This window comes from Temnothorax americanus, unplaced genomic scaffold (assembly GCF_048541705.1).
Source record: "Temnothorax americanus isolate GAGA-0224 unplaced genomic scaffold, ASM4854170v1 Scaffold2, whole genome shotgun sequence".
Classification (NCBI taxonomy): Eukaryota; Metazoa; Arthropoda; class Insecta; order Hymenoptera; family Formicidae; genus Temnothorax; species Temnothorax americanus.
Genome location: NW_027509338.1, coordinates 8,607,017 through 8,632,316, shown reverse-complemented (window position 1 = coordinate 8,632,316; position 25,300 = coordinate 8,607,017). Strand labels below are relative to the sequence as shown.

The window sequence follows — 25,300 nt, the reverse complement described above, 5'->3', positions numbered from 1 at the left end:
CGCCACGGTGACGAAGCATCGGTCTTTCCACGTGAGATACATCATCGTGCGCGCCGGTTTCGAAGTTACACTTTGAGGCGAATGCGCCGCCCGGTATCCGGACGCAAGTGTGCGTATAGAGGTAGAGGGTACATTCGAAGTGAAGATATTTCGGTCGAAGTGACACACCGAGAAGCTTGTAAAACGAAAGAATAGTGGCCAACTTGAGAGACGGCATGACTTCGCGCTAAACTTGACCAATACCGCCGCGCGGATTCGTTCGGGTACAGAGATGTGGCTTTTAGATATCATCGACGCTCTTGTACGCTCGATGTGAAGACGAGGGCAAATGATAAATATGGTTACTCTCCTTTTAGATAATCATATTTTTATTCATTCGATAGGGCAAAGGGAACAGGTGACAAATGTGAGGTCGGTCCTCACATTCGTTTAGGTGTAGAAATGCGGCCGCTATTATACTATTAGAAATAGAATAGAAAAGCTTTATATATAAGGTTTATATATTAAAAGTATGTTCATTTTTATATACTTGCTCCTCACAAATTCGCCGATTGTCAACGAGATGAGCTTTTATTATACGTTTAAACCCATTTAAAAACATTGAACAATAAGTTATTTAGTATATTTTTATTTACATCATGCATGTCGCGATTATACGTCTAAATATGTGAGAAGAGAAAAGTTGAAGCATCTTTTTCATGTATTACCATTTCAAAAGAAATGACCAGAATCTCTTTTAATATATAGACAATTTCGTAGCTAAATCTCACTTTTGCTCGAAAGAAATTCCAAAGAACAAATTCAGTATTCAAAAGATACGTGAGTCTACTATTGATTCGGAACTTTTTCCGAGTTATTCTTCATACATGAATCTGCGCGAAAGCCTGAAAGCACATTTCCCCCGGAATATTTTGTATATGCGACGAATGGGTAAAATGATACGAGGAGCGGGCGCAGACAGATGGAAAAGTTGCGACTATATGTGAAACGCAGCCCTGCTACCGAATGACATTGCTCGCAAAAGCTGATGGCGACGAAGCTCGCGCGAGCGAGCGGATTCGCTTCAAGAGAAATATCGTGACTACCCGTTACAAACACACAAACACACACATGCACACACGTGTCACGGCGCATTGGAAATTTAATGCTTCCGTCATACGTTCACCGAGCGGTTCTTCATCAGAAAAAAAAGTTGAGCGATCGAAGACACGCGACGAGGTCAACTATATCTTAAGGTTTAACGTGACAACCTGCGTGTAAAAATACGACTTTGCATTAATATGCCGTAATATTCATTTATATCAATTGTTAAAGACAGGCCCTTAAATGCGAGTAATTCAATTAATTACATTTATGTGTTGTTTCTTAAAAAAATAATTTTTTTTTTTAAATTTTCTTTCACATATGAGATCGGAAATAAAAACATGCATTGCATAAAACAGCATTATAATTTTATTTTATATAAAAATTAAATTATTTTATATTATTTATACATTTTTGTTTTCTTTAATATTACGATGTCAGCAGAGAAAAAACAAATCATTATCGTGAAAAAAAAAGAAAAGCAAATAATGGGAATTTCATGCGTTACCACTTTATGTCATATTAAGGACTAAAATAGTGCATAAGATACTGCAAGTTTAAACAAAAGAATCGATTTGCCACTCTGGGAGTTTATGCCAAAATTCAAGCTTTCGAGCAAGTAAATTTGCCTTCGCGATCTACTTTCGTCCGATTGTGCTAACACTGCGAGTTTCCGTACGTCCCGCAAGGAACGATCGACATCAAATCTTCTCCCGAGTACGCAAAGGACGCAGTGGCAAATATTTATTCGCCACCCTTTTTCAAACGGATATGAGGGTATCGTATCGGATGATGAGGAATTTATCGGGCTGGCGTCACAATTTTGGGGAACAAAAATATTTTTGCTGCGCGAAAATAAATGTTTATGGAGCAAGATCAATATTTAAATGTAGACGCGCACCTCGATAAGAAAATTTGGAGACCGTGGAAAATGACCGGAGGGATCGAGAGGGCTCGTGTTTTCTTTTTCGGCAAATTATGCACACGATTACTCGTTCCGATAAATTATTGTTTCTATTTTTCGAAACTGCCTGATAAATTATTCAAGTAGGAATAATAATGGAATGTCAATCTATATGCCGAGCGGATTATACACTTTTGGAGCGATATCAGGCGGGATGAAATATTAATAAGCAGGGCAGGCAACGACACCGAGACGTATTCGTGCCCGTATTTCCGTGCCGTCAACATTTGACAATAGAGAACCCGATTTAATTCGAGCGATCTCCGAGCCATTTTTAAACACGTTCAATAGTTGTTTGTAACGATTATTCTATATTCTCATTTCCACGTTTATGAAATGAGATCAGAAATGATACGTTCAGAATTTTAACAGTAAAATATCTCGTCGAGCAAATCGTCAATTCATGATCAAAGCGAGAACGTGAACTCGGAATCTGGCCAAAATGAAAAAGAAAAACGCAATCGATCAGACTTATTTTCTTTTTTTTAGCACAATATAGAACTTTCTCTTCTGCCTAACAGTAATACTTTTTTTTGTCTTTTAAGTAGACCATAGAGTTAAAGGTGAGAATTTTCTAGTGACACGATGCGACTAGAAAGTTGCAGATCGATAAACCAATATGCGTGTAATGACACGTGGCGCGCTCAACTTATCAACAGACATGCGTATGCATGTAACGTAAGACGCGTTACGTGTGCTATTAACCGCGTCTTCCCAGCGACTATCGATGGTAACGGTATACCGAGAAAGATCGTGAGATAGTGACAATGACCTTGGCTGGCTGGCAACGTACCTGAAGCCATCGATTAACGCGATCGAGACATCGATCAATAATGCTGTATCCTGTATCCGCACTTATTCAGTTATGTCAGTGAGCAATATATCCCGCGTCTACTGAATTGCATCTCAATCATTCTCGCGGATTCCCGAGATTCTCAATCAGAGGAATGTATAGATAAAACAAGACGAAATGATCACTGCAAATTTAGCGGGAGTATAATTTTAGCAGGAGCAAGTCCTACTTGTGAACGAAAAATTCATTTAAAACCTCGTTTAAAACATACTTTTTAATTTAATATCGCTAAGATAAAAAACTAGGGATAAGGATAAATTTTATCTTGGCGTTAATAACTCACTTAGGATTACAAAAAAAGTATAAAGTTTGTTTCTTATATAAAGTAACAAACGAGATTACATCAGAACAAATGCTTTCTTTGGAAGCGCCAAATAGACGAATAGTTTGCAAATCCTTATTGATCCCGCTGGGTATACACAAGGAAGTTAGTAATCTAATACATTTATGCAAGTCCATAATCTTCCCTTGAATACCAACCCTACCGTTATGAAACCTTTATGTTTAAAGTTATATTATGGCTAGCTGTGTATTATGTACCTTAAGCTTCCATTAGCGATCTAGTTTGTATACGTGTATGCAATAAATAACAATATTCTGATTTACGATCCCTATATTGTCGCTTAGAGATGCGTCTTCTTCAGAACGCAAACTATAAAAGAGGTACAAGTTGTTTTATATCGCAGGGATTAATTGAACGTTAATACGCGGTACGTAAAACAATTACGTAAAACATTTTATTATTCGAGAACCCTCCTCGATACTCCGGTTAGCCGAGCATTCATATATCATGCCTTTAATCTCCCGCATGAAACGCGCGCGTACGATGGTATATAATGTCTAATTGTAAGTGCGTGGCGCAATTAAACCATCGCTCGATTTTTAAACGCACGATATCTCTCTATTTTTTCGCGTACGTTTTACTATCTACGTTTGATCTGTAATACGACCGGTGTATGCACCCTCGCTGTACGTGACGTAAAAGGTTTATCGACCTCGTGTAGCGGATAACAGCGCGAACGAGTCGATTCGCGCAACCGGATCGTGAACTCGATTCGATTATTACCGCAGTACGACCAGACTGGTTGTCGCATTGACAACCGGACGCATTCGAAGCTCGTCGCGCTAAAGGGGTGAATCCCAACAAGTTTCTGAATTGCGGGATAAAGAGAGAAAGAGCGCAGAAAAAGACCAACGATCGTGTACTTACATTGTCACGGACAAAGATAAGCGAGAAGAGAACAGAAAACGTTCGAAAGAGATTGATATAGAGTACGCGAATTCCTCATGATTATCGGTTATCGACGGTATACGAGAATTTTATCAGACGAAAATAAATGGGGCACCTCGCCGCACGGATTTCTCAAAAGTCAAGCTGATCGGCTTCACGAGGCAAAAGGTGAAGAAAATTGATAAAACTATAAATTAATTGTGTGATAAAATTAAAAAATTTACAAAAAAAAATGGAGTTGAAATTCAGTTTGGCGCACGTACGCGACCTCGTCGTCGATACGTCGCAATTATCTCGAGGAAACGTCCGTCGCGATGTCACGCATCACCACGCGCTCTCTGGCGTCTGAAATTATATTATCGACCACGGAGCGCGCGCGCGCAAGCTTTGTTTTGCACGTGCATCGTCCTCGCGTTGATCATCGTCGTTAGCGACAACGATAACGCGACCTGCCGACATCATCGAGCAGCGTCGCCTGGATAACGGATTACCGTCGCGATGCCAGCGTGCCTTGAATCACTTTCGAGCTCATCGGTCAAAAGTGTGTCCAGAAGCTCGAACATTTTGGAGTCGGCGGCATGAACGAATATAATTAACTTAATTGACACGTGAAATCAAAGCTGATGGCTCAAGCTGTAAGCTCGTAATTACGTCGCGCGATAAATACGCTCGACCAGATTCGAATTATCAATCCTCAAAGACTAGCCATATATATGGACCTATTCATTATTTTGAAAAAAGTGTAATTTTTCGCGCATCTTCAAAAATTAATGTTTTGGACAATTTATAATTAATTATTCACAATTTTTCTAATTCTATTATCTTCTTCAATTTTATATGTGTTTACCTCAATTTCATTATAATTTTTTTAAATTTGATTGATTAGACTCAGTTATATACGTGATCAAAATTGCGAGGTCCATGTATCGCATAGTGTAAGGGTTAAAATTTCGGACAACGTAAATTTATGCGTTTTGAAACTAACAATTTTTGGGAGCTTCCACGAGGTAACCGAACAAGGAGCCGTTAAAGCGAACGTGAATTATTCTGTCCCGTTACCTACATAACGAAGTGGGGGAATAAACAAGGTGAACCGCGCTAATAAATATTTCACGTGATATCGAAATGCGAGTGCATGGGGAGCGAATGCATTATTAACTTTCCGATGCACTCGGCGAGAATAAACCTCTGGTTCTGTACATATGTATAATTTTATCATCTCTCTCGTGTACAATATACGGTACTTTAAAACTGACAATTGAGTGACGTAGAAACATAATTATATACATTTTAATATTATTATTTAATAATACAAGAGTGTCGTGCGAGATTTAATACAATAATTTCATGATAAATTAGGAGTTTTTTTTCGATCAATTTGAAATCCATTTTTTCGATAAGAATTGACAGCTCTTTTTGCGTTCAATCCAAATGAATTAAGAACAAGATTTTGCTATTTGTTTACACATTTAAAGCAACTCAAATGAATTCAATAAGATTTTACTATTTGTTTACGCACATGTAGCTCAATTATCGAACTGTTCATTGTTCTTCGTCGTATATTTTACTCACACGAGGTACGAAAATTTTCGTTTTTTCTTCAAGAAAAACTTGACTTTAAAAGAGTTCGTAAAAGAGAATTCATGAATAAAAGAATGTATGGCAAATCCGATGTGCTTTATGCGCGTATGTATCTTTTAGATAAGAGGAAAATTGAATAGAACGCACCGCGTTTGGCGTGCAGGAGTTGCTTTCTATTCTCCGATCGCGTCGCGACTCTCGACAACAAAATTCTCCGGGCTTTCTATCAAGTTTATACACGAGATCGTTCCGTCGTAACATTTTCAGAGCGTTTTCTCTTCTCCATCGTAATATTCGTGCGATACGTAAAGCAATTAAAAAAAATTTGCGGTTGCACGCATTTCTTTAGATCCAATTTGCTCAGGCTGTTCCAAATGATCTCGATCATTTCGACGAGAATACCAGAATACTACAATCTACAATCTGTGTCAAATGTAAAAAAAAAAAAATGGAGAAATTATTTCTTCACGACGTTTAAAAATCGATCGATGTCATTTCCGGTTCAAAAGCGCGCAATCGACATGTAGGGATAACTTCCGGCGCGATTCTCACGCGAATGGAATCACCGCGAGTTTTAAAACTCCGACCGACGGACATTTCACGCGAACCGGGCCCCCGCGTCTTTTGCTGCGGGGAGGAGGAGGGGAGGGAAGGAAGGAAAGAGGGATCGTGATACACGATACACACTCGCGCTCGGCGGAGCGGCGATCGTCCGATGCGAGAATCGCGTCGGATTGCTTCTTGGCAGTCGGCGGACGAACGCGTCCGATTACTCCGATTGTTATCGGGCGCGGGCGAGCGTGCCGGCGCGGCGACGCGACGCGACGCGCTGCGCTGCGCGTCGCGGTGCAAATACGTTAATGCCCGTACCGTGAAACCCGTATGTCGGGACCCGCGGATAAATGGCGCCCCGCGCGTCTCTACGAAAACTCGCCGTGCTCGGCGGCGCGCGTCGCGCCGTGCCCCTCGCGGCCGCGATCATTACGCCGATAAATGGCGACGCGCTTCTTCCCCCTCGTCGTCGGCGCGGCGTCTCTCGCTGCACTTCTCGCCGACCGCGACGCGACGGACGCGGCCGCGACGCGTGATAATAATTTGCGCGCGCACTCACCCTGTGTCCGGACTCCTCCAGCCGCTGCCTCTTGGAGTGCGGACCGTCTCCGTTGAACGCCATCCTCCGTTGTACACCGGGCGATGCGTTTGAAACGGAACACTCGGCGCAGCACGACGACGACGGCGACGGCGACAGCGACAGGGACGACGACAACGACGACGACGGCGGCGGCGGCGGCGGCGGCGGCGGCGACGGCAATGACGGCGACAATGACGACGACGACGACGACGACGACGACGACGACGACGACGACGACGACGACACGAGCGCGTTATGTATACCGCTCGCGATACCTCTAACACCGTGTCGACGATCTCGTGTACGCGAACGGGGAAGGGGGGAGGAGGAGAAAATAATAATCGGTAGGACGCACGACGCGACGAGAACGGACAAACGCGCGAGAGCGGCTTAAAGGAAACTGGATCTCACCGGACCGGAGGAACGTCAACGCTTCGTGCGAACTTGCGACCGGCTACCGCGACGCGCTCTGCCGGTGGCGCCAAGGAACGCTTTGCGGCCTTTGCGTGGCCGCCGCTGCGCGCTGCTGGCGCTGGCGCGCCGCGAGTCTCGTCGAGGAGGATCGCGCTCCGATTGGACCGCCGTCTGGTCGCGCAATGTGTCGCTCGCTTCTATTGGAGGCGGCGAAGCCACTGAATTTTCATGAGAAGATGGGATTGATCGGAATGCGCGGAGCCGCGCAAAATAGCATCAAACAAAGATGCACTGTTTACAGGGCTGCGTGTAATCTAAATTTATCGAATTTATATAAGATATATTTAGTCAAAGTATATTTAACTTTTCATATTTAGACTAGAATTCCTATAGCGCCAACTGTGGTCATACAATTTTCAAAATGAGATGTTATAATCGTTACATTTGAGCAAATAATCGCAGGCAAACGTATTTCGAATCAATCTTATCTTTATTAAATCGCATGGGATTTTTTTTTTTTATATTATTATTTAACTTGTACAGAAGTATGAAAATAAGATATTTAGATATTTTATTTTAAAAATTAATATTCAATTTAATTAATTTTCCTCGAAGTTTTATTTTAGTAAGATATATAAAAAGATACAGACCGTAATCAGCAGGGCGATTGTTCGACATTTTTCATGGAAAACAATAAAAAATTTCGAGGAGACAATCTGGGGTCGAAAATAGGCTTCGATACGGGAAATAAATCATTTTCGGATAAATACAGGAACCTGTCCAACAACACTACGGTTTCCACCAACGGTGCCAACATTGTCCGCAATGCTCCGAATATCACGATCTGCCGCCACTGATCCAGATACGATTTTATCTGCGGATTTTGAAAGTCTGAATCTTCAGGCCGGAGATTCGGCTCGAAGTCCGCGGTCGCGGCCGTGCAGTATCTGAAAAAGATAAGCGCGTTCCGATTATCATCGCTGTAACGACACGTAAAATCTTGACAATCGTAACCAATTTTACTCAACTGTTCGAACGTAACAGGTCTCGTCACTTTAACGTTCCTTACTTGAGTGTGACGTAGCTGGCTGTTTCGTTTTATCAAAATGGTTTCTAGAGCGGCTCTGTAAGCGTGCACCTAAAAAAAAATGTACAATTTGATAATATAACGATGATATACCGCTTCGGTATACGACACTAACTATTAAATCCTCGTAGTTCCCAGTCTTTAGCTTGTCGCGGTAGCTCTCGATAGCATGGCACGCCACTTCCAACGCTGTATAGGATAATTTGCGTTTTCCAAATGACGACAGATATTTGCTGAGTGGATATCCATTTGGAATATTCGCCGGACTTCTAAATGCATTACGTCATTTATAATTAATACAACCGTAATCTCATAAGTATAACATATATGTTTTATGCCTCGCGGACGTACTCCAATGTCAGCTTCATGTAACAGCACCCCACGATGCAAATAAATCTTGCCTCGCTCTGAGACGCGTAAAGTTTCAGTAACGTGGCCGCGAGATCTCCACACGGATGCAGCCCGACAATGCCGAACCTCGATTTCTTCTCACCCGAATTAAAGTTATGGGAGAAAATTCTTCGTATGTCCCTGATCGTCGCTGACTGATCAGAGTTGATGTTTTCCAGCTTGATCGATACGTGTTGCGGCGTATTTACCGGCAAGTCAGGCAAATGTTTAGACAGGGTCATTAACAATTCGTCATCCCATTTCCTGCAATTAAAAACCTGTCACGCGAATGATAACGAAAGGAACGATGAAATTACCACCCAGGTAGCAGGAGTGACGTCAAATGACGTACGTGTTAATAACATCTCTAACGTCAACGATACATCGTTAAGACGTGTTTAAACGTCATCCTGCTACCTGAGTAGTAATACACCGAGATTGCTCAGAGTTTAGAGCAAGAGAAAAAATGGAGAGGTCGATATAACGTAACGTCGGACTACCCGGCTTGTTGTGACAGTAATGCGTCTTGTTCGATACACGTTACGTTCAGGCCGTATTTAAACGCTAAGGATCGGGCTAAATGACCCACGCCTGCTCCAACGTCTACAATGCACTTGGCGTTGGACTCTCGCGCACAGTCCGCGCATATCTGTGCAAAGATAAATTCTTACAGGGCCTATAAACACATTTCGCCTCTAATCTAAAGCGATACTTCGGGAATGCGGCTGTACCCGCGCTATTTGCTGTATCTCGTGTCGTTTCTTTATTTTAACGTGTTTCAGAAAGAGATCGTTGTGCTTGCTCAAAGCTGCAGGTGTATCGCTTAATCCCTTATTTTTATTTTCCAGGACAGAATTTTCCGAGCCGCACTCGAACTTTTTCCTTCCGTCGCATCGCCAGACGCTCTCGTCATTTCGATGATCTCTGTTTACTTGTAAATCCCTTGCAACTTGTCGAAGCGCGAGCAGCGACAATGGCCATACGCGTGAGCTGCAAAACAAATTGCATTGTCAAATTACAGGCAGACAATTTTATTTCTCACCGCAGAGGCTCATCGCGTTCGAATTTGAAATGTATTTGCGTCAAGCTCGAGCCCCGAGGGTGACTTCGATCAAATTCCGATTAACTCAATCGAGAGCAAATCGGGATTTATATAGCGAAATTGTTAACTACATAATTCTCCCGGTGAAAACATTTTTCATTTTCTCATAATTTTTTTTAAGAATTTCTCATATTTTAGATTCATAAAAAATTTTGAAAAAAATATGTCAAATCTCAAACACTTTCAGAAATAATTGAATAAAGATTTTCGGAATATTTCATTATCTGTATAAGTATGCAAATTTCTGATAAATTTTCACGCAATTTTCTCATATTTATTCAGATTTCTACGGAAAGATGTACTGAAATAAAAATCTGAAATATTTCATTGTTATTTTGTCTGAGTCTTTTTGAAAAATGTTCCAATTTTTGTTGTCTAGTGGAAAAAAATCATTCGAAGTCACTCGCGCTTGCCGACCGAGGGGAAGATGACGCGCTTACCACGAGATGTCGCCAGCTAACCACTCGCCGAATTCGTCGGGCGACACGTTTTGCAGCGTGCTCCTCCAGCTGCTCGGCAGTTTTTCCCACAGTCGCTCTTGGAAGAAATCCTGCAACGCGATTCGCCGGATTTCGAGGTCGATTTCGTTGTTCTCGAGAAAAATAAAGTGAAAGATGACGGACGAGGAACATGTGAAATGTGTATCAGGGTACATTTACGCGACGACATATATGCGAATTAGGTTCGAAGGAGAGGAACGGAGAAAGAAGCTCGGAATGTGTGCCCGTGCGACGCCAAAGTATATCTTTATTAAATTACATACCACGACGTACGAGTCTAACAACCAGCCGTACGTGTCTAGGACGTTGAAGATTCTCTCGAGTGTTACGCGAGCCTTCGAACAGGTTCTGCATGTGCACGTAACCACGGGGGCGGCCATTGTTGTGCCGTGCCGTGACGGACGAACAGTTCGTATCGCTCCCCGACACGCCGATCGGGCGATAAAGTACCTTTCCCTTCCCATTAGTGCCCGGTCTACAATAGGTGTTTTAAGCCCTAAGCCTTAAGAACGTGTTCAATCACAGTTGAATTTGAGGAGAACAATTGACCGCGATTGGTCAATTTCTTAGGGTTTGGGGCTTTAAGGGGATCCTAAAGCCGTCTGTAATACCGGCTTTTTTTCTTAGCACTAATCTTTTACGTGGCTTTATATAGAAATGCAAAATTCTTGTCTAGAATTTAAGTACGCATCAAAATCTAGGTCATGGTGGCCGACGTTATATCGGAAACGAAAAAAAAATTAATATTTTTTGTTATACGCGACGACCACCATGACCTAGATTTTGATGCGTACTTAAATTCTAGACAAGAATTTTGCATTTCTATAAAGCCACGTAAAATATTAGCGCTAAGAAAAAAACCGGTTAGGATTACGGCTTTAGGATCACCTTAAACCACCAATTGTAGACCGGACTTAATAAATTTACGAAACCAAGTATGCAAATTTATCTCTCCTTGCGTTATTTATTTACCTATCTAAGCTAATGCCCTTGGCACATAGAAAAACTTAAGCAGTAAAACTTAAGCAGTAAGAAATCAACGGTATGGATTCGCTACCGCTTAGGGCCGTGCCTTAAGTTCTTAATTGTGATTGGCTGATTTGCTTACTGCTTGAGCTTTTACTGCTTAAGTTTTTCTATGTGCCACGGCCTTAACGGCGCTCTTTTACGTCATTAAATCTATATTAATAAAAATATTAATGTTACATCGTACATTGTTATTAAGTCACAGTATTTGACATTGTTTATTCAAATCATAATATTTTTAGCACGTACACCCAGCTTGATTCGTCAGTCCTTTTTACCTCCTTCGATTTTAATTTTTCGAACACTTGATCTATATTATTATTTTTAATAATATAAACTTTCTGTTTAGGTTGCGTTAAGATCCTTAGCTGGTATCTTCTTTTTTGATTATTATCTTTTTCTATTATTATCGGAATATATATATATATATATTAGAAAGTCACGCGTTGCACGCCGCGCGCGCACACGCGCGCGTTCTCGCACGCATACGCGTGATAGCTGATTTATCGCGCGCGAAATGGAAAGTTTATAGCACGTGTACGCGAATTTTGTGCGTTACGGTATTTATAAATTCTCGCAAACGCGGGAATATTTCTCGCAATTTTTATTTTAATTTCGTAAAAGTATAAAGGGAGCAAATATGGCTTTTCGGACCATTTGCCGCGGGTCTTCGCCGACACACGCACGTCAGTGACGGCACGAGTGATTTAGCCGAGGAGAAAGTTGATGTGCTTATTATTCTTCACGCTTCTTTATGATTTATCAAATTGACCGTGATAACGCCGCGGCGCTCGGAAAAACTGCCGTCCGACATTTTTTAATCGATTGGAGAGGATAATATGGAGATCGAGCGATTTTCCTTCCCTTTTTCCGGCAGGCTCGCGCCGATCGCGAAGTGTGAGCAATCCGCTGGGCCTGAAATAGAAAGTGCATCGGGCGTAACATCAATTACAGACAATTTTTCGTCTGATACCGGCCCGCAGTGTGTAATTATATAAGTAACGCAGTTATGCATTTTCCGCTTGTACAGTCGATAGCCGCGAATAGCCGCGGAGAGTGCCTCTCTCCTCGACGACGCCGCGCCGATACATGGTAGACGCGCGGCGTTTTAAACTCCAATTAAAAAAAAAAGCATAACGTTTATCGTTCCGTAAATCTCTCTGGAAATAAAAGTCACCGCGTAACTTTTATGAACGCATCACATCGCGTGTCAGTTTCGCTCGGTCTCCGTTCTTTAATTAGTTGTAAGACTCGGATTATAACGCCTATGGCGCGCAACACCCTTGTAGCTTATGAAATATTTTTCTCACGTTGAAAAACACGAGTGAGAATTTTCCACCTTGTGAATATAGATCACTGCAGGCGAGCAGTTCGATCCATACATTTGATAATCGGCTTACCGCACATATGATGTACACGTGATATCAGAATTAAAAGGCGAGAGAAAAGATGAAAGAAAATCAGAAAGAAAATAATTGAATCGCAACACAAAATTGTCAAGAAGAAGATATAATCTTAATCTCTCTATTGTTTGTAAAACTAACTTTATCTTTTTCTTTTCCTCTAAAATCCGCTCTGAAATTTTTGAAAAAAATATATAAAGTAATTTTAATATTCTACACACCAACAATATTCTAATTATGAAAAACTAAACGAACGCGGGAATATATAAAGATATATAATTGAGAAAAATATCCTAAAGCTATTTATTTATTAATATAATATAATTTTCCTTTTTTTCCATTATTTTTAAAACTGATTTCATCTCTTTCTTTTCCTCCAAAATCCGCTCTGAAATTTTTAGAGAAAAAGAATAACGTTAACATAAACTGACTTTAATATTTTGAATCAACAATATTCTAATTATAAGGAAGATAAACGAACGCGGGAATATATAAATATAATTAAGATATATCCTGAAGTTATTTATTTATTAACTTCTATAACCGTGACTTAAATTCTATAAATTTTCTTAATTTGATTGTTATCCCTGTCTATAAACGCGCGAGGTTCCTGAATAAAAAGCGAGCGTGAGAAAGGTCTCGATCATCAACCGGGGATGGATATAACGACGCTCGGCAAGGTCCTATAAAAATGTCGCATTGAATGCAGAGTCGCATCTAGACGATGATAACCCGTTTGCAGGCTTTGTTTATTAATTATAAGAGCGAGCGCTATTCCCGCGGCGTCCCACTTTACGGCACTTTCACTCTTCAACAGTTACGTTATTGCTCATGAGCCGACTGCTCTCGAAGAGCCTCGTATATCGTTAGCGCTCATATAAGAGGATCGTATGGCAAAACCCGCAAAACCTTCGTACTTTCGTGAGAACTGGGAGAATCAAATTCGCAATCGTTTGCCATCGCTGTTACGGGGATCGGTCTCGCAATCGCGGTGATCTCGCGACACACGTCGGCTCTGCGGTTGCGAGGGAGTTTCCACGCTCCTCGTGCATGAATAGGCTCGATAGCAGATGTAATAACCGTGTAACATAACGCGTGTGTAACACGTAAGATGAATATTATACGATGATAAAGTCGTTAAATTTCTGCAATAGTTGATCTCGAATTAAAAATTGATTTAATTAAAGATAATCGCGATGGTCGTATTGTAGACCGATTAGAAAGTGTCGTTTTTACACGAAACATACCAAGCAGACGTTTAGTACTTGACAGTACTTGTTGTACAACATTTCCTGCGATTATCACCGACAGGATGTAGACTGTTGGTAACGCGAGCTAAATGTTAGAATGAAACATAGTCGTGTTATTTTAATTACATTTACTTTGAACAGGGAATGAGTAACTCGAAAACGGCGAGATCTTGCTTTTCAATCTTGCTTTACTTCGAATATCTTCCCCTTCGGCGGAGATTTAAATTTTACGATTGAACCTTGAAATTATTTCATATCGGTAATTAAGTAATTAACTTCATAATGAAAGGAAAGTTACGCGACAATGTATACATTTGTCACGGTGCCGAAAGAGAGAGAGCTCGGAAAATACCGCGAGTCGACCGAGTAAACAGATTAGAAATAGTTAAGATACCGTGTCATCTGCGCAATGCCGCGGAAAAGTGATGAATCGTTCTCGCGTGCGAAATTATACACGCTTAGGACGTCCAAGAACGATATCGTTTCTCGGCGAAACGGCGCTAAGTCAGCGTGAAATATCGCCCTGACTCGCGGATCACTGACCCTCCCGGACGGACAGATGGATCCTGTATTCATCATCTTCGAGCCCACCGGCTGCTATTCGGATCCTCTTACGCCAACGTATAAGTGAAAGTTTCGCAAGTAGGACGCGCGACGTCCAATCTCGATCGCCCGGAGACTCAAATTGTCGATGCCGGACATTGGCTAGTGCCGAAATTAATGAGTACCGATTTAAGAAATACTAAAAAAATATATATATACATATATCTAGCTCCCATCACGGATTCTCTCACGACTTTCGAAATTATATGACTCGCCCGTCGTCAGTTTCTGGCGTAACGGCAAATCTTAATTTCTTTTTCTCCGAATGATTTGACTTCTCTTTGAGAGGCTTAGAAATTAGATTCGATAGAAAATCATCGCTTTTGATGATCTGATGGTCGATCTGGAACGAGACAGATTGCGCAAATGCGAAGACGTCTGCAAAACATCGCCGGGCACTTTTGCAACTGGGGAGAGGTCTAGCGGGTCATCTCGTTCAATTGCTCTACTGAATCTGCACCTTTCGTAACGACGAACATGACTTATATACAATCTCCTGTGTGATTTCTTGCGAGTGAATTATCTCACACCTGTGGCAACTTCGACATCGTGCTCGGAAAAATGTTCCATGCAATTTATCAAATCAGAATCATCCGTCATACGTTGATGTAAGAGGATCTGTATAACTTCTTGCGCTATGCGAAATCTCTTCTATAAAAGAGATTAGAAAGAGATAAGTTTCTGTGCGGAATGTTTAAAATATTTATAAAGGAACAACGTTTTATATATATATATATGCATTTTTTTAAGTATAATCGTTCATATATGAAAGTTTTTAAAATACATTTTGAAAGTTCACGCAAAAAAAGAAGATTGATCGCGTTATTAATCTTTGTCAATCCACTATCGCGCACTCTATGTGTATTATAAAATATATTTTATAATATTAGAAAAAAAATGTCTTTGCACTTCTGCGAAATCAACATTGCATCGTTTTCGGAGAATTCGTTTGCAGCAACTTGCACTCTCACGAATGTACACTGCTGTGCACATTCGTGAAAGTCGGCGCGACTATATTATTCTAAGAGAAATAAGGTTTGCATTAAAGTCGGAGCCTAGAAATGCTAATGATATTATAATTGCAGCCGGCTCAATTGTATCTGTCCATCAAGATGATCATTCGTGGGCAAGAGTGTTCAGTTTAAATAATCATCGTGCGATTTGCGCAGCGACATCCGAATCGACCGACATATCCTGTCTCGTGGACAAGGATTACCGAACAGATCGGAAACGATCACTTGTCTCGAGGAAGTCGTAGCTTAGCGAAGCTTAGCACCGTGGCGAAAGTAATCCGCCTCCACTCCCCTTCAGGTAACATTAAGATCCATCACGCTCTTTCACCGAATAGCTTCTCGTTGAGAAGAGGAGGAAAGGTGAGTTTCGGTTTCGATGGACTTTGGAGGTCGCGGAAAAGTGAGGACGCGCTTAGTATAATCATCTCCTCTACAGGTGATCGCATGGTCGGGCGGATTTGAAGAAAGTTATCGTGTGTGCGAAGAAGATATACATTCCACGGCGTTCATCCTTTCTTTCTTTTTTTTTTCCCTCCTACCATCTCCATCTACGTATGCGTCCACGTGTACGACGGACACCGAACACCAACGAATGTCGAGGGGCCCCTCGGAGAAAGGTGCTGCTCCACCGTCTTCGATATTAGAGAGGAGTTTCTTGAAGAGCGGTGGCCGTCGGTGGTGGTGGCATCGAGTAGGGAGAAACGGGCCCCTGGGCCCCGATCTGTCCTCAGTTCCCATGCGAGGTTCCGCTCGGTATCGTTCAGCCAAGAAACGTCCGATCGTCTCGAGCGGTGTCATGTCGCGAGTCAGTCGCCTCTAACGCGAGAAATCGGCCGGCGAGAAGTGTGTGAATCTCTCCACGAGGAAGAGTTCGAAGAACGATCGCAGCGATGCGGTTCGCCAAGCTGGTAATTATAACGGGGCGCGTCCGCGAGGAGGGCGGATGGACCGCTTAGACGGAGGCGCTTGTACTTTCATTGTAATAAGCATGTCGCTCACGGTGCTATCATTTGTAATCAGCGAGCGTATCGACTCTCACGCACCGGGGAAAGTCCTTTAATAAATCGTGGCAGACGCGACCGGCAACGATACGGCCGCTAATCGTCCCGCGGAGATCGATGCCCGTTTAATCGCGGCGTCCCATCGTCTGGGAGCTCGCTTTTCTCTCGGACAGCCTTTACGACGCTCGAGGCGGGTTTGCCTCACGTAAAAGAGGCACTCGGGGCCTCATTCGAATATGCTAACCCAGCACCGAGAGAGGCACCGAATTCTCGAGGTGAAACGCGACGCCGTGCCGGTCTTAAACTTTGATTCTCTTTCTCTTTCTCCTCTTCACCCACTTCTTCGTGGACTTTAAAGGATCAATCGAGTACACTAGGGCATGTTCTATTATAGTGCATTTTTAGAATTATAGAAAAGAATAGAGATAACATTTCAATAAAGATAAGTCATGATTCGTTACATAATACGGTAATTTTAAAATATGCTTTTAATACAGGAATATCGAATTATCAGATTAAAAAATTATTATCTATATTAGAATAAAAAATTCATTTTAACGATGGTTAAATTATGATGAAAAATAAACAATTTTTAATTTTGTTTGGTAAAAATTATATTATTTATTTAACGTTATTGTATTGCTTTTTTTTGATAAAATAAAATGAATACCTATATATATAATATGTTATTTAATCTCTCTCACAAGACAAAAGACCGTATAGAACCACGCGGAAGCTCGCCATGCATCGCCCGGTAGTGGAAGTTTTGGAACCGAGCGATTTCAGAGAAACGAGAAACATCCGATACGTTGCAAGTCGATCTCACCATATCGAGAGCACGGTCACAACTGGGAATCGCTTATCAGGCTAACTGTTCCTCGATTCTTGCTAGCATACCAATCGATTCGAAGCCCGTTAAGGCTTTCGATGAGTTTTCTGGTTATTAAACGGGTTACTCGGTTATCAGAGCGCGTTAAATCCCCCTTCTTATATTTACATTGGCACCTTATATGCTAATCAGCTTGAAACGTTGGCACCATCAATCAATTAGAAAACGATACGTACGCTATTTCCCAGAAAGTTAAGGCTTTACCAGAGTTTGAAAAGAGATTACAAATTTTAAAATAACAAACATTGGTTTTATTAGACTATATTTCATCATCGCGATATAAAAAGATGTTGTGTCAACGTGCCGATCCCTTCTTCTTTTTCAGAGACTCCTCGCGGCGACGCTGCTCGTCGTCGCGACCGTCGCCAAAGAGGAGAGCCCGTCATCGAAGAACCGTGACAAACGTCAGCAGCTCGCCTTTCTGCGGAAGGGTGGTCGCCTGCCACCGTATGCGGTACAGATGGAACCGATAGTGCAATACTCTCAGAGAGATCCTTTGTACAATCCCTTGGCGAGCCCGAAGAACGACGATTTGTATGAAGAGAACCCGTCGAGCTACTATCCAACGGAACCCGAACCGATTATCGAGATCATTATCAAAGAATCCAATGAATCTCTTCCGACTCCGGTGCCGCCAGCGCTTCCTTCTCAACCGCGACCCACCAAGGAACCTATCCAGGTCTTCTACGTAAAATATGAGAAGAAAAAAAGCTACGGGGACAAGACTCGCGTCGTTTACGATCCGCCGATTCCCGCGCTGACGCCGGTGGAGGAGCACGAGGAAATTAAGCCGGAAAACTCGGCACCGTACGGGGAGGAGCCGACGTACACGGTGACGCCGGCACCGCCTCCAGAACCGTCGACGACCTTACGCGCCATTATTCGACCCGACAGCGAGGTATACCATTCCGGCAGCAGTGGCATCCGCGTGACCTTCGGCACCGATCAAGTGCCACCCAACAGTCACAGCAAGCGCAGCGACCTGGAGACGCCTGGTAGTAGCACCCAACCGCACGTCAGCAAGCCGACGACGTCGCCGGGAGCGCCGAAGAGACAGCACGGCCCTTACCAGCCGTTGCAGCCCCCGCAACCCCCACGAGTGCCACCCGCGTTCTCACAGCAGCGCATTATCAACTCGTTCCCACCGCAATTGCAGGCCACGACGTTCTTGCAACAGCAGCAGCAGCAACCGCAGCTACCGCCCCTGTCACCGCCGCATCATCAGTCGTTTCCACCTCAGCAATCCTTGAGGAACCCGCCACCGCCACCGCCACCGCCACCGCCATCGAGACCATTGCAGCGGCACCCTATAACAATTCAAGGTCTCCCGGAAGTGCAGCAACGTACAACGTTCAACAGCTTCGGTCCGCCGCCGCATCACGTTAATATTAATCACCCGCAACAACCGGGATTCCCGCCCGCGTTATCGGTATCGCATCAGAGCGTTCACGTGCAGAATCGACCATTGTCGTTGCAGCAGAATAACTTCGCGGAACCACCTCAATCATTACCGGTCAAACCTAGCGGCTTCAATTCGGAGCCGCCGCAGCAACCGTTATCCAGACCGAATAATTTCAATGCGGAACTTCCGCCGCAATCGCTACCTCCGTTTAAGCAGCAGGAACTGGAAAAGCAACGTTATCACGAGCAACGACGACAGCAAGACCTGTTGAAGCAACGGGAACATCAACGACAGCACGAGCAGCAGCGATATCAGGAACATCAGCGATTCCTGGAGCAACAGAGACAGGTCGAGCAACAGAGATTGTTGGAGCAGCAGAGACAGCAGGAACATCAGAGGCAACAAGAGCACCAGAGACTTCAAGAGCAACAGCGACTGCAGGAGCAACAACGTTTGCAAGAACAACATCGGTTGCAGGATCAGCAGCGATCGCAGGATTTGCAGCGCTTGCAGGAACAACGCAGGCGGAAGCAAGAGCAGGAGCTGAAATTGTTTCAGGAACAGCAACGGTATCGCACGCAGCTTAAGTATAACCAGGCGCAGCTTCAGCAGCCGCAATTGCAACCGCAATTACAGCAACAATTGCAGCCACAATTACCGCCGCAATTATCGCCTCAACGACCGGCGGGTGAAATTTTCAAGGCCGTGCCGAAGCTGGAACAGCATTACGCGATCCGAGAAAATCCTCTTCATCCCGGCCCGTTCCCGCCAAATCCCGCTGTAGTGCAGCCAACGGCATTTCCCGAATTCTCCCAGAACCAGTTTGTATCCGCGCAAACGTTCAACGCTCTTCGCGATTCCCAGCAGCTCGCTGGGAATCCAACAAATCATTTTATCTCCGGTGACAGTCTACCGCAACAATTAAACACTCAACAATTAAACCAGCAATTAAACACGAAGCATCAGTCTCACCAGAGTAGTCAGCAGAGTTTCTTCTCACAGAATCCTCCGACATCGCAACAACGACCGCAAACCACTTTCGCTCAGCAGCAATCGATATGGGGCCGGCCGTTATTCCAAAGCAATCCCGCACAGAAAATCTACGCGACGCCGGTTAGCCCCTCCGAAGAGTTTAACTCACCGTCGACCGCTAGAACACTCTTACCGACGACTACGGCCTCGACTACTACGACCAGGACTACAACGACTACCGAGGCGCCAACCACGACGACGCTCTCGCCAAATAAGGCGGCCAAGATCAAGGAGAACATTGCGAATCTGCCGGACGAGGTGCCGGACGACATCAGGGAGCAGCTGCTGAGTTCCGGTATTTTGGGCAACGCCGATATTCAGATCCTCGACTACGACAAGATCGGTGACATACCGATCGAGAAACTGCCGCCGGAAGCCCTGGCGAATTTCTACGGCGCCGGAGGCGGAGCGGCGATTGCCGCCGGCAGCGAGCCCGTACCAGCGATCGTCAAAAGGCCGTCGACGAAGACGGCGCAGAAGAAGGCGACGAACCTGATCCCCGTCGTTGATACCAACGCCGGCGACAGCTCGGCCAAGTTCGAACAGGCTACCTTACGGCCCGGCGGCGTGGAGATGAAAGTAGTACGCTTCGATCCGAATACGGAGCAAGGCCGAGCCGTGGCGGAGCAGCATATACGGGACGACGCGACCCGGCTCGAGCCGGTGACCGTGGGAGCGCGCGGGGACGATGCCGCCGCGCAGTACAATCGTTATCTGCCGCTTAAAGTGAGCGGCACGTCCTTCCCGATACCGGACGTGCCGGAGCTCAACGGCCGTAGGATCTCGAGCGTCGTGGTGCTGGCACCCGTCGACTACGACTTTCCCGGCGAGGAGAGGGAAATCGCGGCGGCGGCGGCGGCGTCGGCGGAGTCGCAGCGACGCGGCAGGAAGGCCGGCGGCGACGCGCAGCCGGTCAGGTTTCTCGCCGGCGACACCCTCAAGCAGCTCGTGAAGAAGCCCACCGCGGAGAACTACAAGAAGTGGCTCGAACAGGAGAGCCGCACCGAGCCGCAGAGGCAGTCCGTCGTCCTCCTCGTGACCATGTAAGTGTTCGATTATGCGCGATGCATGCACGCGTGATAAAATTGTCGTGGTTCATTTTCTCTTAACGCTCCAGGCACCTTTAGACATTTAAGCTTCTTTGGTGCCGCTTTCTAAAAAATCAACACGTTACATCACCTCGTGTCTACATCCAAGATGTGAGTCGATAATATAGCGTAAATTTTTTAGATTTCGGTAACATTTTCAAACTACAAATAATTATCACATATTATTGATTGAATGAAATTATCTATATTCTTTTATTCTTTTAGCGTATGATTGAATTCTGTCTATTGCTTATGATTGAAATCTGATAACTATTTAAATCTATCTTTCGTATTTATTTCTCATTTAACGCTATTCGATTTACAAGCAATTATAACTTTTAACATAACATTCCACGTTTATAGTCTCACAGCAATGATTATCGTTTATAATTTTATTTTTTTATTTTCACGTTATATATATCGATCGACTAACATTGAGTAGAATGATATATCATAATAATGACTTGCCCCATTAACTTTTTAACATTCCAATGTCACCGTATTACGATCGACGGTTCGTCCGTGTCGCGCGCGAATCCACTTGAAAGTCGAGGAATTCGCGAGGCTGCGCGCGCTTTCACTCGGATTTATTGCGATGTTTTAGGCCGAGAGACGGTGATGGTCAGGGTGACAAGGAAATCTTCATGTACGACGTGACCTCTGGATCCGTTAGCAAGCTGGCCGGCGATCTCTCGACGGCCTTCGTGGACGCCGCCGAGAGCAACTCCGACGGCACCGACTCCATCGACGACTCTACCTTCTCGACGTATTAACTTATTGTTAGTCTCGTAAAAAGGCTTTTTCCAAAATATTTCTTTTTCGAGGGTCTCTACAACACACGATAATTAATATATACGTTCAAGATTTCACCTTTATTGCAAATTAAAAAAAAAAAAAAATTCTTTGCATCGCGGTATAACATACTTCTCCAGTGGCTTTGACTAAATCGAGTTTAACTTTTTCGTTTCACAACGGAGGGAAAGAGGATTGGATGCTTGGATTTGTATGCTGGCTATGCGATAATGAATGTCAATGTTAAACGCCGATGATTAAACGCTCTGATGGAAAAACAGTATGAAAACGACGGATTTTCACGAGATCGCGCGTGACGCACTCCTTTGTGCGATTTGGGGCGAAAATGGGGGAAAGAAGATGAAAATTTCGGAATAAGGGCGGATAATCGCAGCGTGACAAATTACTTCGTGTATCCTTGTAGATATCTTAACTGTGTATTATTATGTACATACATATAAGAATAATTTTGTACTTTTTTATACGAAATAAATCGCAGTCTTTTTATGTTTGCACGATGCACGATGCATTTCATGTATGCGGAAGCTTCCGCGTGGAAGCTAAAAATACATCATATATTATGGCTGCGGTCCACTTGACGCTACAAATTCTTTGGAGCGTCCTTCTTCTCTTTCTTTCTTCATTGAAAGAAAAGAGAAGAGGAATGCTTCGAAGCATTTGTAGCGTCAAGTGGACCGCAGCCTATATGATATTTTTATTATTATAGTATAAGTTATTATAATATCAAAATTATATTAAAACCTTCGCGGGAATCTTACACATTTGAATAATGATTAAAAAAAATTTTTAAAGCAACTTTTAAATAATAAAGGGAAAAATTTGCAAAACATTTAGTAATGTGAAAGAAAAACACATTGTGAAATATTTAACAAAATAATGAAAGAAAGAATATCGCGGAGATATTAATTCAACAATGTCGTACGTTATATAACGAAAAGACGTTTTTACGCGACTCTCACGACACATGTAAAAAGTAATAAATTTAAAGTTTTCCCAGAAAAGCGAGACGGTAATTGGTGTCGTTTCTCGTATACACGTTTGTGCGCAAGGCAGAGAGTTCGCTTTGAAATCTTCGGGAGTTTCCGGAGGAATCGGAGAGTGCCACACGAACGGAAGAAGGAAGAACGCTGATGCCGACGTCGGCGGTCGGCGGCGTCGGCGCTTATGGCGGCTCTCGCAAGTCGCAAGTCTTTATATATGTATATATTGTGCCGTTGACTCGTAGTACGCAAAATCACAAAACTGATCGTTTTTCCGAATAAATCGTGGTAACAAGGGACCGTTTATGCGCCGTCGTATAGTTATTATACGTATGTGCGACGCCACGACCTGTCACGATTTCGCAGCGATTAATCTGACCGAGTGAGTTAGGTTAGGTTGTTGATCGACGATTATTCCCTGGTTTTGGGATTTGGAATTTGACTCGCGACATACAATATAACCTGGAAGGTATGTCAAATTGGCGATCGAGTCACCCGGCGGAGCGACGGGACACGCATAAGAATAACCGGGAAAACAGACGCGACAGGAACGACGAGACGCACAGAGACAGATCGCAGAGGAGCAGGGACGGGGATAACAGAGGCGGCAGACGCGATCACTCCAGGAGGGACGACGAGAAGCAGAATGAGAAGAGGAAGCACGAGAGATCGCCGTCGAGACGGGAGAACAGCCATCCCAGGCACAGGGAGCGTAACGAGAGGAGCAGAAGTAGAGACAGGCGAGAGTATTCCGGCCGAAGACGCAACGATCAGCACAGGCAGAAGCGAAGCCCGGAGGATGGGAGAACGAAGAGGGAATCTTCCGCGGACTGGGGAAAGTCGGCCGTGAAGGAGGAGAAGGAGAAGCCCAACTTCGAACTGTCGGGAAAACTGACGGAGGACACGAACACCGTCAACGGCGTGGTCATCAAGTACTCCGAGCCGCAGGACGCGAAGAAACCCAAACGTCGATGGAGACTGTATCCCTTCAAGGGCGAGAAGGCGTTGCCTACGTTGTACATACATCGGCAGTCGGCTTATCTCATGGGCAGGGATCGCAAAGTGGCCGATATACCCCTGGATCATCCCTCGTGTTCCAAGCAACACGCCGCTCTGCAATATCGTTTAGTCTCTTACCAAAAAGAAGGTGGTGCCGAGGGTAGAAGGATACGACCGTATATTATTGACTTGGAGTCCGCAAACGGCACCTTTGTAAATAATGTGAAATTAGAACCGAGGAGGTATCACGAATTATTAGAAAAAGACGTGGTACGGTTTGGTTTTAGTACCAGGGAATATGTTTTATTGCACGAACATAGTAAGGATGATTTCTTTGACGATGACGTACCTCTTACAAATGAGACGTAGGCAAGTAAATTTTTACATTACGTTATATCCGCTATTGTCACTGTGCTTGTAAAATTGAATGAGATAGAGCATTGTGTGTGTGTAAACTCATTATATTAAATATATATAAATATATATAACAATGAGATATAAATATATATAACAGTTATTTCAAATATTGTGGAATTATAAAATTCTTAATTTTTTTTTAAATACTAGAATATAATAAGACTCCGAGGTGTCATATTAACAATTTGAATTTTCCTTATTACACGTGACTGTATATGCAACCCTATTTTTTCGTTTCTATAATCTAAAAGATGTCTGTACTTTTTCAATTTCAGGAACTTAATTTTAATGGTGGAAAAATATCCAAAAATACCAGAGATGAATATGTATCAAGACTGATGCAGAAATCAAGCTGTGAGAATCAAGAGAAACACCGTATCTGTGAAGAGGAAGTACCAGTATATAAATGTAGATACAAAGTCTTATAATAATCTTTTAAATTCTTGAAACCGTTTCAAATGCATATTAGTATTATACGTGTAAAATAACTACTTTTGGAAGTTTATGAGTCACCAAAATATATTTTGCAAATCCGAAATTTGCCGGAAAGAAAGAGGAATAGTACCCCACTTTTCTTTTGTACATTTTTCTGTGACATTTAATTTGGTACCTTAATAGAGTTTGAAGTATGTCATGTATGTAACTCGTAGGTTAAAAATAATTAAACTTCTGATGTATATATTGTTCGTAATATATTATTTACAATTATTTAGTATTCATTGATCCACAAATTTATTTTCCTGTAAAGCTACTTGAAAATATAAATTTCAAATATAGTCAGTCCATCGGTGTAAACTTCGCAGTTTTATACATTCTAATTTATCTTTTCAATAAAATAATAAAATTACATATACATTTTCGTATTGTTAAAGCTACGCAGAAAACTTAACAATTTCTTATTATTATTAATTTTCATATTTACTAATTATCGTCAAGCATGAAATTTGTACAATGAACAGTGAACAATTTCACAGATTTTATTCAATAAATATGTTATGTAAAATTTTTTTTGTAATTATAAAGTTAAACTAAATATATATATATATA

General features: G+C 43.0%; 4 protein-coding genes across 8 annotated transcripts in view; 2 read left to right on the top strand and 2 right to left on the bottom strand.

Moving 5' to 3' along the window:
* The window catches only part of Sm (heterogeneous nuclear ribonucleoprotein L), a 157,435-nt gene extending 150,110 nt beyond the window's left edge, over positions 1–7,325 (bottom strand). The window contains exon 1 of one of the 3 annotated variants that reach the window (XM_077405518.1): positions 6,824–7,325. In XM_077405518.1, coding sequence (XP_077261644.1) covers positions 6,824–6,886 — 63 coding nt within the window. In that variant the 5' untranslated portion in view covers positions 6,887–7,325. The remainder of the gene's footprint in view (positions 1–6,823) is intronic. The other 2 variants (XM_077405517.1, XM_077405516.1) reach the window with 2 other exon arrangements.
* Positions 7,326–7,635: 310 nt separating this feature from the next.
* Positions 7,636–10,885, bottom strand: LOC143897146 (methyltransferase-like protein 25B). 2 transcript variants are annotated; one of them, XM_077405514.1, is made up of 8 exons: positions 10,601–10,885; positions 10,278–10,429; positions 9,467–9,725; positions 9,236–9,384; positions 8,697–8,999; positions 8,461–8,614; positions 8,287–8,396; positions 7,636–8,205 (listed from the first exon to the last, which is right to left on the bottom strand). In XM_077405514.1, the coding sequence occupies exons 1-8, from the start codon at positions 10,799–10,801 to the stop codon at positions 7,914–7,916; spliced, it is 1,620 nt and encodes a 539-aa protein (XP_077261640.1). In that variant the 5' UTR covers positions 10,802–10,885; the 3' UTR covers positions 7,636–7,913. The 2 variants fall into 2 exon arrangements, with proteins under 2 accessions (XP_077261640.1, XP_077261641.1); XM_077405515.1 differs by having other exon boundaries at positions 10,278–10,387.
* On the top strand, positions 10,415–22,347 carry LOC143897144 (uncharacterized). 2 transcript variants are annotated; one of them, XM_077405511.1, is made up of 4 exons: positions 10,415–10,576; positions 15,705–16,540; positions 17,848–20,999; positions 21,649–22,347. In XM_077405511.1, the coding sequence occupies exons 2-4, from the start codon at positions 16,523–16,525 to the stop codon at positions 21,815–21,817; spliced, it is 3,339 nt and encodes a 1,112-aa protein (XP_077261637.1). In that variant the 5' UTR covers positions 10,415–10,576; positions 15,705–16,522; the 3' UTR covers positions 21,818–22,347. The 2 variants fall into 2 exon arrangements, with proteins under 2 accessions (XP_077261637.1, XP_077261638.1); XM_077405512.1 differs by lacking the exon at positions 10,415–10,576 and having other exon boundaries at positions 11,467–15,992; positions 16,069–16,540.
* A 632-nt stretch (positions 22,348–22,979) lies between these two features.
* LOC143897149 (smad nuclear-interacting protein 1) lies at positions 22,980–24,961 on the top strand. The gene is made up of 2 exons (XM_077405520.1): positions 22,980–24,205; positions 24,529–24,961. Exon 1 carries the CDS (start codon positions 23,309–23,311, stop codon positions 24,203–24,205), a length of 897 nt encoding a protein of 298 aa, XP_077261646.1. The 5' UTR covers positions 22,980–23,308; the 3' UTR covers positions 24,529–24,961.
* Positions 24,962–25,300: the final 339 nt, after the last annotated feature.